The sequence below is a fragment of the Platichthys flesus genome, chromosome 21 (genome assembly GCF_949316205.1).
Source record: "Platichthys flesus chromosome 21, fPlaFle2.1, whole genome shotgun sequence".
Taxonomy (NCBI): Eukaryota; Metazoa; Chordata; class Actinopteri; order Pleuronectiformes; family Pleuronectidae; genus Platichthys; species Platichthys flesus.
In genome coordinates this window covers 13,733,367-13,746,362 of record NC_084965.1, presented here as the reverse complement: position 1 = coordinate 13,746,362, position 12,996 = coordinate 13,733,367, and the positions used below count along the sequence as shown (strand labels likewise).

Here is a 12,996-nt window from a genome sequence, read left to right as displayed (position 1 = left end):
ACAGACAACCGCAGGGCAGCCTTACAGTCATATGTAGGATTCCGTCGTGCCCCCCCCCCCCCACATGCAGTGCACTTTGTACTTCGTGATGTGTCGTTGTGCAGCTGTCGAATGTGAATCACGGATGTTTGGTTACAGCTCAAAATCACAGCAGGCTTAGACCCTCCCAAAGCAGATCTGGCAGCCAGGAATATGGAAAATGGCAACGAGAGGAAAAAGAGAGAGGAGGTCTTAAACGTAAAAGTGTGATGAAGAACACGATATGTTACAAATCATTCTGCACACAATGGACTGCTGCTTCATTATTTAAGGAGGTGTAGGATATCTTAAACCAGCCCAGATCAGATACCCTGGTGCTGTGATGTCGTTGTCCTGCTTATACCCCATTAAACTGATTTAGCAGTCGTGCTGTTCCACCCCCTCTGTGTCAGTGGTCAAAGTATAAATACATCATTTCACCTTTAACCGGTGGCAGCTTCCTCTCAGGGAGTCAGAGGGACCCGCAGCCTGGCCTGCGCCCTGTGGATGCACAGCAGCTGTGGAAGTTGACATTTTCTAACGTGTTTTGTCGAACACGTTGCTTTAACCTTCTGAGACAAATTGAGAAAGATTTTGTTCTACAGCGACTTCTTCTGGGCCCGAGATTGTTGCGTTCAAGGTCAGTATCACAACAGGTGCTGCAAAGGACAAGCTTGAAGTGCAGGACCGTGTGGCCTTTCAACAGCAGGGATCTCCGCCACACATTGTGACGGGGGAACAGGGCTTTTAATGTGCCGTGCTTGTAATGTAGCTGCCGTGCTACAGAAACACGAAAGTAATCTTTAGTTTCTGCATCACAAAGCAGTGTATTGTTGTTTTTCAGCATTGAACGCAAACTTAAGCAACAGAATCAACTCACAGGAGAGAAGTAGTTTGGTTAAAAATAGCAGGCAGCTGTACTTTGTCTTCACGGCTCTGAATCCTAATCAGTGGAAACTTGCCCATTTGCCCTCCACTGTTCTTTCCATGATATACGTCTATAACTGAGTCTCTAACATATAAGATAGCACTTCTTTTGGGTCCAAAGATGCATCAATGTGAAGACAGCCTAAAAGTACATTTACTCAAGTGAAGTATTTAAAGGCAATCTGGATGTTATCTATTTGATCATTCAAATTGAATGCTACTTAATTGTGTTGTCACAGTTTACGATGCAACATTTATCTGCCAGTTGTGGTCATTACTTTGCAGATAAAGTTTTTACATATAAAAGCTTTGTTTCGCTGAAATGTTACAGTCAAACGTGATTAAAATGAGGAGCAGCTCAATCAAATATAACATGAAAATGCAGCTTTTCTCATTTGATTATAGAAAATTATAAAACATTCTTCTGCGTCATCATCAGCAAAAAGTATCAAAGTTAGGTAGTAGATGCATGAAATGATTATTTCAGAATGTTACACAAATATTACATTGCATTGTTGCACAAATATAAATACTTCATGTTGTCATATGTCAGTGCAACATTATATTTACAATTACACTTCAGTTTAATAGTAAAGCACTTGCATTTGCTTTCTCTCTAAAATACTTTTGATCCAATGACTGACTGATCATAGCCGATAACACTTCCTACCACAGTGTACTTTTGATACTTTATTTTGAAATTGTTTCTTCTGGGTTTACACTTTAAACGATTAAACTCGATTAAACGATATGTGAATGTGGACGTGGGTGGTGGGGGTGGGGGCTGAGAGGGCAACTTCACCTGCACCACAGAGGATCAATCAGCACAGGTGAGAGCTGTTAGCTGAAAAGGCAGAACTGGGAAACACTCAGGAAGTCAGACTCACAGGACTGAAGGACTCACAGAGACACAAACCCAGAAAGGACTGAGCAGCGTCACTAGAACCTTTAAGTTAGTTAATTTATGTTTGTTCACGTGTGGGTGTGGGGTGTGTAAATAAAGTATGCCACGTGGCCCGGTCTACTGCCACAGTGGTTGAGAAGTTTGCATCATCATTAAAGTCCTTCAGTCCGTGTCTTTTATTTTACTTTTGAACACTTGAAGACTGCAGGGTCAGATCTTTATAATGGTCCCCCCTCCCCTGATGTTGTAAGTGTACGAATGAGAAACATGAAAAGGTGCAGCAGGTGAAAATGGGGATGAGCTGTCATCTAAGCTGTAAAACCAGTTTTAAAGGTTGACTGTAGTTGTTGTCGTTGTGTTCAGGAAATCACAGCTACTTCCCGTCTCCGTCACCATGGGGATCAAATCCGCTCTGCCCAGATATGAGATCTACTTCTACAACACGGTGCTGTGTCTGGCCATGGTCTGGGCGGCCGGCTGGATCTTTGAGGTGTCCAGCTGTGAGTAGGAGGAGGCACAAACACACACACGCCGAGCACGCACACACACACACACACACACACACAGACACACACACCCAGCACTAGCATATCATTCTTGTGTAGCTGATTAGTCTGTCTCTGAGTCAAACCACTTGTGCTGAAACTTTATGAAAAGGTTGCCAATTTATTCCGAAGAGGTCAACAGAGATATAACACAAAAGTATTTCAGCACTTGCTTTAAATCTAACCACGAGAGCCCAGAACTGCTGCACACGTGTCTTAAACCTGTGCTCAGGATGATGCAGAGCCAAGCTTTGTTATCAATATTTAGTCGATATTTACTTCACATCAAATCAGGTAACAAAACAACACACGCCTCATAAAACAACACATGCACAAGGTAAACAATGCAGTCCAATAAACATTAATATTTATTTTGTGGGAGCTGTCTTCCACATTTACATACAGTCTGCGTTGTAAATCATTTAATCAATGAAAGGAAAACGGAATTTTCACATTTTTCACAAACTACGTTATGAGAAAAGTTCAAATTTATCGGATATTAAATACCGTCCTTATTGTGTCAGGGTAACATCATAACTGTGCCCACATCGCAAACTTGTTTGGGCCACTGGAGGCTCAGATGTTTGTCTGGGCCACAAGGAGGCCAGAGCTGCCCCATCATTGCCTGAAGTTGTATTATTGGGTTGTAATCCTCAACGCTCCAAATGTAGACGAGAGCCACAAATCTACAACGCATCGAAAAAACAAGGTGCCTTAGTTTAACTTGTTTAGTTAGAGCTCAAGCCTCCTGTTGTACACACAGACAAGAATCGGCAGTGTGCAAACAGTACAGGGGCTGTGTCACTGTGTGAGTGAAGAGCTATGCAGACCACGCAGAGATCAAGTGTCAGTATTAATACACACAGACCAGAGGAAGAAAATAGGTCCTGTGTTGCTGCTGCATATTGTGTGTTTCACTGTCACTGTAACAACACACGGACTCAAGGTCAAGACGATTCTTAAAGTCCAGTGACAGAAAATGTAAACGTGTGTGTGCCTGGTTTGTTTCAGCCACAATATAGTTTCCAGTCAAATGTCATTCATTAAATCTAGAACAAATTCCTCTCATCTTATTTTGTCTTTTCATATTCCAGCCAACGCAAACAGGAAGTCATTCAAAACCAGCGTGAAACCAGGATGGTACTATTTCGGGAGGAAAATGGTGAGAGAACAGGCAGATTTCTTTTTTAAAACAATTTTTGTTCTGTTTTTCTAACTTTTACTTTTTCTGTCTCTGACCACTCTGCAGGAAACAGCTGATTTCGAGTGGATGATGTGGTTTTCCACGTTCAGAGCTCACATCCTGTTCGCCCTGTCGGGTCACGTGCTGTTCGCCAAGATCTGCTCCATGCTCGCTCCTCAGGTGCTGCTCAGGATGAAATTATGCATTTATTGAGCTTCTAAAAAGAGATGATGAGGTAAAAGAGGAAAAGAACAGAACCACTATAATATGAGGTGGAGGAGACGATCATGTCAGCTGCCGCAATTAATTCATCTCACACTATGCTGTTACTTTGTCACACTTCACACAAGTAGCTTTTAATATCAGCTAAAGCTAAAGAGCAGATGATGAACAGGACCAGGTGGAAAGAAAAACACAGCCAATGGAGGGATGAGAGTGTAGCTGAAGAATGAAAGAGGTGGAGCAATAAACCAAAACGTGGCTCCATATTTAACACGACCAGTTATATCACTCAAGTGAAAGTGAATTCTTTGAAACTGTTTTGTCACTTTGTCTGCACTGATTACAAAGAAATATGAGTAACCTGGTCATTGACAACACTAAAATCATTGACAATAGAAAAAAAATTCAATGAAATGGAACCAGAATTTGTATTTAAATTATATACAATATTCTTTAATGCTCCAAATGATCATTCAAAAATGAAAACATCAGTGAGATCAGTTTGCTTTTCTTTTTGGCTCAGTCATAGCGAGTAGTTGTTTTTTTTATTATAGAAAAGATGGATGTTCATAGAATTACTAGAGATCTAACTTACCTATATGTGTAAATACTCTATGGAGGAACATGAGCTTATTGTCTACTTAATCATTCCCTTCTAATTCTGAATATCCCTGGGTGTATTACAATTTTTTTAAAGAATAATTGCAAGGACATACACTGGATATTCTGAGCTTGTACAAATTTATGAACCCCTTGTTGTTCATAAAGAAAACATGGCCGCATGATAAACTGGCCTCAAGGGGGCACTTTTCAGTTCTTCTGGCTAAAAACTGAAACGGTAACAATTTTCTCGGACAAACTCCAAAGCTGCATCATTGGACTGATTTAGAGACGTGTGCTTTCTGCCCTTTCACAGTACAGGTCCTTGGTGTACATGGTGTATGGAGTCCTGGCCGTGTGGACCAGTATGGGCTGGACCTACGTGACCCTCACCCTGTCCCACTGCATCCTGCTCTACAGCATCTCCCTGGTGAAAATCCGCTGGCTCTGCTTCGTCACTGGTCTGTGTACCCTCGCCACGTTCAAGTGTGAGCCCTTCGTGTCCTGGCAGGTGAAGCGCTGCACACACATCTGGGGAAGAGAGGACACATGAGGGAACAGCTGATGAAAAGTAAAAAAACAAACAGGAACAAGCACCTGGTTCTTTTCTTTATTCTCCGTTGCCCTTGTTTCACAGGCTGGGTTTGTGTACGGTGACTTTGAGCTGCGGCACGTTCTCTACTATGGAGGTTGTGGGTTCACCATCATGCGCTGTATGAGCTTTGCCCTGGAGAACTGTGAAAGGAAAGATGGAAACTACAGCATCCTGGAGCTGCTCAAGTACAACTTCTACCTCCCCTTCTTCTATTTCGGGCCCATCATGACCTTTGATAAATTTCACATTCAAGTAAGTGAAAACTAAGGCCTCATTACTCACCCCAGTCAGTCTGCAGCTCACAACTGATTCAACTTGTTTTCACATAGAACAAAACAATGTTAATTTATGATCCAATGTCACCAAATTGTGATGGATTCCCCCATTTTATTTAAATATTTTATACAAATTTTCGAAATGATCTTAGCCTCATGACCCCCTCACGGGATCCAGACCCGTAGTTTGGGAACCACTGTTCTAGAGGAGACTTCAATGTTTCCATAAATCTATAATTGACAGGTTCTCTTCTGGTCAGTAAATAAACATGATAATTATTGTATAATTTATTACAATTAAACAGTTCCCCTTCCCTCAGTCTAATCTGTAGCATATACATTTTGAGTTATCTCTAGAGGTTGCAAGTGAGTGGAGACGGTTGAGACATGTGTCTGCTGCCCCCTGCAGGCCAACAAGTCAGCTCTGACCAGGAAGGAGTGGGAAATGTGGAACATCAGTCAGCAGGGCCTGATCCACCTGGGGGTCATCATCGGAGTGGACGTCCTCTTCCACTTCATGTACATCCTCACCATCCCCGCCGACATGAAGCTGCTCAAACGCCTCTCCGACTGGGCTCTAGGTCTGAAACACCTCCTGGAAATATATTCAAAGTGAATTAAACTGTATTTCTCTCCTCAAATGAACACGTTCTCCCTCGAGTTCGCTGCTCTTTGTGTAAAAGGAATGCAGGACTGATTTGTTTCCAATCATTTCCAGTGGGCCTGGCGTACTTTAACCTGGTGTATGACTGGGTGAAAGCAGCCGTCATGTTCGGAGTCATCAGCACAGTTTCCAGACTGGATCATCTGGACCCTCCCAAGCCACCAAAATGCATCACTATGCTCTATATGTTCGCTGAGACGTGAGTTCAGAATACACAGCTTGATTTGAACTGGGTTCATTAAACTCATGATATAATATTAATACGAAACCTGATCTTTAATTTTCCCTTTTCGTAGCCACTTTGACAGAGGAATCAATGACTGGCTGTGCAAGTGAGTGTCCGTCAGAGATAGATTTAAAATGAAAGTGTTGTTTCTCCTGTGATGTGTTGGGCATTGTGATACGTTGACTGTCCACAGGTATGTGTACGATCACCTGGGGGGAAAACATGACAACGTGGTGGAGGAGCTGGTGGCGACGCTGTGCACCTTCGGCATCACCGCGCTCTGGCTGGGCCCCTGCTGGGTGGTGCTGCTCTGGGCCTTCTTCAACTGCTTCGGCCTCAACTTTGAGCTGTGGACGGCCAAGTTCTTCTCCATGGAGCCTTTCGCTTCTTTAGAGGTGGGTTTATTTATCAGGGGGAATATTGACATTATTTTAGTTAACGGTTTGTTGATCCAGTAATAATCCTGGCAGCAGGGAGGGAATACCTACCAAGAGAAATCTAATTTGATCTTTAAAAGTTGGCTCAAACAGGATCTGAAAACGTTCTTCACATGGTCGTCATCAATCAAATATATTTTATGTGTTAGTTCATTATTTCTTTTATGTATTGTACAGATGGCGATGACAGAAGCAACGTCTCGCAGGATCAGAGCCATCGCCAATACTTTTAACTTCTGGTGCATCGTCCTGTTCAACATCCTCGCACTGAACAGTTTGGACTTCGCCAAATTAGTCGCCAAACGTCTGCTTCTCAAAGGTGATTCTTTTTTTGTATTCTTTGAAGAAGGTTTAATTTCACCCACGGGCTCTTTCAATAACCAATCTGTGCGTCTCCTCTCCCTCACAGGTTTCCCCATAACCACCATCATTGTCATGTTCATGACCTACTGCCTGATTCAGGTGATTAAGGAGAGAGAAAGGAGGCAGGCCCTCATCGATGATCCTGATCCTCTTCCTCCGGCCCCAGTTCCCACCACCACCACCTTGACCAGCGCTGCAGCCACACCTGCTGCTGCTCAGCCCGTTGCTGATCCCAGCAAGGAAAAAGCAGAGTAGATATCTGATGTTCATTAGACAACGAAGGAAGTAGCAGCCAAAAGTATTATTAAAGTTTAGTAGTGTCAAACAACTTTAACTGTAAATATGTTGGCCATCATTTTTGCCGTATTTATAACTAAAAGTCATAAAAAATGAATATCGATGAAAGACAATCCCAATTGATATCTTGTCATATTAAACTGGTCGACGACACCGTAGGGAAGTTAAAACTAAATTTAATGAGATCTGAAAAAGCTGCATTTAGTGTTCATACACAAAAATAAACTTTGATTTGTCACGTTTTGTGTCTCTTCTGACCTTTCCACTGGATCTGTTTGAATACGAATGACCCAGAGAAGCTTTTAACACCATCTGAGTCAGTGTGGTGTCTCGCGGTCGTGGGTGTGAGGTATTTCTGCAGGATTACATCAGCAGTTTGTTTTGCGCCTCCACGCTGGAAACAGATTTGAAGAGCGTCCAGTTGAAGCAGCTGTGGTCACACTTGTGCCGAGTCACTGCCCGAGGCCTGAACCATGTGTAGTCAACAATATTTAATGCTGTGAGAAGAGCAGAAATTCAGTTTTACCCAGATTTCAGTGCTGCATATGGGTTTCTATCGATCCGCTTTCAGCAGACCACACCAGAGATTTTCAACATGAAGAAACAGTTTGTTTGTCGTGAGCATTGCATGAACACTGCAGGTGTGTTGAGTCTTCCGTGGCTCTAGAGTAACCTTTCCACAGGCTGAGGGAACAACCTTGATGAAGTCATTGAGGTTATTTTAGCTCGAGACTGCAAAGGGCTTAGAGGATGAGATGACGTCAAGTTGTATCATGGAAACTGTTTATGCAGCTTGACCACTTCTGTGCTGCGAAGTAAAAACATAGCAGCTACATATTTTGTTAAGTAAAGAGGAGAATCTGACTATTTTGTCATTTCTCTTTACCATAAATAATCATAAAGTGTATATATTATTAAAAAAAAACTTATGGAAAAAGGTAAATCTGCGTCTCTATAAATCCTCCAATTCTTTAATATATTTTAATGATTTATTATAGTAATTCAATTCCGATATCACAATGAGTATTAGAGTCATATATAAGAAAAATAACTGACTTCTTTCTCTAAATCTCACATTTGTTCCATTTAGGATTTTTGGTCGTCATAGATATTTTTTATATATATATATATATATAAATATATTATCTTAATGTTAAAGGTAAGAGTGTAAAATAATCAGCTTTTATCTTCATCCTTTCTTTCCTGCTCTTTTTTATTGAGGGACAACATAGTAGAGACTAAAAGTGGAAACACCCCTTCAAAATTTAGATAATGAATAAAATAAATTCAGTAAATAATTAGTTTTCAGTAGTGAAGTTGCAATGAGGGACATTTTACCAACTGTTTGATTTAAACAATGCCGAGGCAGTGAAAAGCACCAGCTCAGCAGTTTACAGGGTTGTGTTGGATTTAGTGGCATCTAGTGGTGACGCTGCATATTGCACCCAGCCTCTCCCTCCCCGTTTAATTGTCAGCTGTCTGCGTGTGGGCGGATGGTCCTGGGGTCAGGGGATGGACAGGGAGGCTGAAGCAGGGATATTACGTTTCATGTTCCATAATGAAGCTCATAGCTACACAGCGAGCACCCAGTCTATAAATAACCGACCAGTTGGAGCTGGGTTGAAGGGTCTGAACAGCTGAGGAAGTGGGCTGCCCCCATGTTCAGCTGGTGGGAGCTAATAGTAGACTGACTTCGCCTCTAAATCCTCTTTCCAGGCTAGAAACCAGACGTACAAGAAGCTCCACTCTTTGTTTGTTCGCAGCCCCTGAAAGGCTCCTCGCCCTCACCTGCCTGTAGAGATGGCTTTACCCATGAACCCCATGGACGAGCCCAGGGTGTACCAGCAGACGTTGCTCCAGGACGGCCTGTTTGAGTTGCTGGAGAACGACAAGCTAGTCGACTGTGTGCTGAAGATTAAAGACAAGGAGTTCCCCTGCCACCGGCTGGTCCTGTGCGCCTGCAGCTCGTACTTCCGCTCCATCTTCCTGTCCGACCTGGACGAGAGCAAAAAGAAGGAGATCGTGCTGGAGGATGTGGAGCCTGGTGTCATGGGGCTGATCCTCAAGTACCTGTACACCTCGAAGATCAACGTGACAGAGCAAAACGTCCAGGACATCTTCGCCGTGGCCAATGTCTACCAGATCCCCTCGATTTTCACCGTGTGCGTCTCTTTCCTGCAAAAGCGCTTGAGTCTCAGCAACTGTCTGGCGATCTTCCGACTCGGCCTGATGCTGGAGTGCCCCAGGCTGGCGGTCTCTGCCCGGAACTACGCCTGCGAGCGATTCCAGCTCATCTCCAGGGACGAGGACTTCCTCCAGCTGCTCCCAAGTGAGCTGGCAGCCATTTTGGCCAACGACAACCTGAACGTAGAGACAGAGGAGGCCGTGTTTGAGACTCTGATGAACTGGGTGTCCCAGGACGTAGTGAGCAGAGAGAAGGAGCTGCCGGGTTTGCTGGACTGCGTTCGTTTGCGTCTGGTCAAAGAGGATTACCTGAAAGAAAAAGTGGAGAAGCACACGCTGATCTCTTCAAACGCTGAACTGCAGGAGAAGCTGCAGCTGGTTAAGGATGCTCACGCTGGGAAAATGCCAGAGGTTAAAAAAATCAAGAAGGAAAGTGGTGAAGCCGAGAAAGATGGAGAGGGGGAGGTTAAAGAGGAGGAGGAGGAGGAGGAAGGTCTTCTCCCTGGCATCCTGAATGATAACCTGAGGTTTGGCATGTTTGTCAGGAACTTGATCCTGATGGTGAACGACGCGGGGGCTGTGGCGTACGATCCGTCAGGGAACGACTGCTTCGTAGCATCGCTCTCCACACAGATCCCCAAGAACCACACCAGCCTGGTCACCAGGGAGAACCAGGTGTTTGTGGCGGGAGGATTATTCCTGGACGAGCAGAACAAGGAGGATCCACTGTGCTCCTACTTCCTGCAGGTACGAGACATAAAGATCCAATTGAAGAGAAGTTGCAGTTAAATAAACTATTATCTTGATGTTTTATAAATAATAAAAATTAATAGATTGATGGTAATAGGGTGTGAAGTTTTACTCTCGTTGCTTTAAAGTACGATGAAATAAAAATGATTGCATTAAATACTCATTGAACCCAGATAGTACTAAACGGAATTTGCTAAAATCCGCAAAACTTTATTCATAATTTATTCAAAGTTTAAGAGACTGATTGTGAGGCGCCCAAATGCGGCAATCTGAAAACTCTTGACAAAGCTTCACTTAATAGGCTTAAACTGAATATATATGTGATACTGTCGTCAATATTGTTGTTTTTTAGGAAACATAAAAGAGAAAAGTTGATGTTAAAATGTTTCAAGATGAGTATATAACGAGGTTGCACATGCACCACTTCCAGAAGCATGTGTTCAAGTTTATAAGCCATGCTCAGGTGTTTGTTCCCCCTGTGACCTCAGTACGACCCGGTGAGTGCCGATTGGCTGGCGATGCCTCCTCTCCCGTCTCCCCGCTTCCTGTTCGGACTGGCCGAGGCGGAGAACTGCATCTTCGTGTTGGGAGGGAGGGAGCTGAAGGAGCAGGAGCACACGATGGACTCAGTTCTGGTCTACGACAGAATGTAATTGCCGGTTATAAAAACAAACCCTTTGATGACTTTAGTTAAATCCTAAAATACTGTATTTTACATTTACAGATCTTTTAAATGGGGTGAATCTGAGCCAATCCCGTACCCAGTTTATGGACATGCGACGATATCCCACAACGATCTCGTCTATGTGATCGGAGGAAAGGGGGATGACAAGTGAGGCGTTCAATAATTATCTCATTAACATTTCCCCTCAAATAAATTCCACATAAAAGACAAACCTCAGTTCTCTCTCTCATGAACAGGAACTGTCTAAATAAGATTTGTTCATATGATGCCAAGAAATTTGAATGGAAGGAGCTACCACCCATGAAGACCCCACGCTCCTTATTCGGAGCCACCGTTCACAACAACAAAATCTTCGTGGCAGCAGGAGTCACGGACGACGGCCTGACAGACAGCGTGGAGGTGTACGACATCGCCACCAAGAAGTAAGTTCATCCAACACACGTCAACATGGCTGACAAAGGTGAACGTGGATGTCTCATACAGCAGCTTAATCATACTCATGAAGTCACGACTGGTAAAATCATGCAGGATTGTCTTACCGAATTGTGCCTGTTACAAAGATTTACAAAAGGAAAATATACAAATATAAAAATAAGCAACCATATATTCAAAATATAAGTTCTCCGAGTGAAAGCAACAAGAAAAGAGACAGATACAGACAAGTATGATGAATAATATTGAATACTAAATATTGCACAGTGTATTTAAGGGGTATGATAAACATTATCATTATTGTATTGTTCTAAAGTGAAATGATGAATGTGATAAATAAATATATTCTACAGTGGAGACTTAGCAGTTTTGTAGTTTGCAAGTTCCCTGAAAAAGGAAAGTTACGTAAGAAATCCAACTTTTTTATGTTTCCTTTTCTTTCAGTAACTTTAACTTGTACTTTATTTGTCTTTTTGTATTTTTGCCCATTAACATGACCATTGACCACTTTGTTTAAAGGCTAAATGATCCTATTTCCCTCACTTGGATTCGGTTCCACTACCTCTGTTTACGTGTTTTCACTTCCCAGGTGGTCAGACTTCGTACCGTTCCTCCAGGAACGTAGCTCCCTGAACCTGGTGTCTTTGGCCGGGACGCTGTACGCTGTGGGCGGTTTTGCGATGATGCCTCTGGAGGAGAGCGAGGAGCTGGTTCCCAAAGAGATGAACGACGTCTGGAGGTGGGTCACAGTCAAAGACAGAGTTCTTTTAATCTGGACATTCGTGCAGGGGATTATACTTGAAATATGTAAACTTCAAATATAATATTTCCACTTTGATTTTACAACCGAAGCTAAAAACCATCACCTGCTATACTCTTCAATCTCTCACATAAACCTGCATGTTGAAATCAATCTAATGTCTCAAGTATTTTAAGTACTTCAAACATAACTCTTATAAAATATTGTGGTCTGCAGTTTTCAGTTTATATGTTTACACAACACTATAATAAAATCCCACAGTAAAACCTTAAATGAAACCAATCTGTCCTTACATTGCATCTTAAGACAAATGAATTCCTGTCGACCTCGTCAGGTACAATGAGTCGGAGAAGAAGTGGAACGGGATCCTCAGAGAGATCCAATACGCTTCGGGGGCCACTGTCCTGGGGGTCCGCCTCAACACGCTGCGTCTCACCAAGATGTGAAACCCCCCCGCCGCTTCCTGTTTGACGGGAGAAATCAATGCTACAGTCCACAGCAGTTGCACAGTCCAAGGACAAGAAGGGTCACACCCAAGGTCACAGTGACATCCAACACGAGCAAGCGTGTGATGAATCAGCTTGTGTGTTCGGTGTTTGTTTTATTTTGTATAACACTGCTCAAATTTGTGATTGTGGCCTGATTCTAGTCATGGACAATTTTCTTTTTTTAAATTTATAATTTTTTTTATGTGATTCAGCAAATTATTCAGTTTGTAAAATTGTAAACAATGTGTAGGTGTGCTGACATTTGTTGCACTGGATGGAATAAAATTGACATAATAAACTAATCTACCAAACCTTTGTCTTGATAAACATGGAAAATGGGTTTCAACAAGACGCCGTGCAATCACCAACAGATGGCAGCAAAGTCACAAGTGCTTCAGGAAACAATTTCACTTTCTCTTTGCAGAAACAAAAACAGAGCAC

The 12,996-nt window shown here is 42.8% G+C and overlaps 2 protein-coding genes across 2 annotated transcripts; both read left to right on the top strand.

Annotated features, from left to right (window-relative positions):
* The first annotated feature begins 464 nt into the window (after positions 1-464).
* On the top strand, positions 465-7,494 carry hhatlb (hedgehog acyltransferase like, b). The gene is made up of 12 exons (XM_062379444.1): positions 465-658; positions 2,213-2,349; positions 3,489-3,556; positions 3,644-3,757; positions 4,716-4,910; positions 5,037-5,246; positions 5,679-5,850; positions 5,988-6,132; positions 6,230-6,265; positions 6,353-6,554; positions 6,774-6,915; positions 7,006-7,494. Exons 2-12 carry the CDS (start codon positions 2,244-2,246, stop codon positions 7,212-7,214), a joined length of 1,599 nt encoding a protein of 532 aa, XP_062235428.1. The 5' UTR covers positions 465-658; positions 2,213-2,243; the 3' UTR covers positions 7,215-7,494.
* Positions 7,495-8,781: 1,287 nt separating this feature from the next.
* klhl40b (kelch-like family member 40b) lies at positions 8,782-12,866 on the top strand. Its single transcript, XM_062379443.1, has 6 exons — positions 8,782-10,187; positions 10,679-10,839; positions 10,915-11,022; positions 11,112-11,297; positions 11,897-12,046; positions 12,402-12,866. Exons 1-6 carry the CDS (start codon positions 9,057-9,059, stop codon positions 12,511-12,513), a joined length of 1,848 nt encoding a protein of 615 aa, XP_062235427.1. The 5' UTR covers positions 8,782-9,056; the 3' UTR covers positions 12,514-12,866.
* Positions 12,867-12,996: the final 130 nt, after the last annotated feature.

Excerpts from the sequence above, each read along its gene's own strand:
- klhl40b (XM_062379443.1), top strand. The coding sequence starts at position 9,057 with ATGGCTTTACCCATGAACCCCATGGACGAGCCCAGGGTGTACCAGCAG. Across the intron at positions 11,023-11,111 it reads GGAGGAAAGGGGGATGACAA|GAACTGTCTAAATAAGATTT; the intron begins GTGAGGCGTTCA and ends TCTCATGAACAG. Across the intron at positions 12,047-12,401 it reads GAGATGAACGACGTCTGGAG|GTACAATGAGTCGGAGAAGA; the intron begins GTGGGTCACAGT and ends CGACCTCGTCAG.
- hhatlb (XM_062379444.1), top strand. The coding sequence starts at position 2,244 with ATGGGGATCAAATCCGCTCTGCCCAGATATGAGATCTACTTCTACAAC. Across the intron at positions 6,266-6,352 it reads ATCAATGACTGGCTGTGCAA|GTATGTGTACGATCACCTGG; the intron begins GTGAGTGTCCGT and ends GACTGTCCACAG. Across the intron at positions 6,916-7,005 it reads CAAACGTCTGCTTCTCAAAG|GTTTCCCCATAACCACCATC; the intron begins GTGATTCTTTTT and ends TCTCCCTCACAG.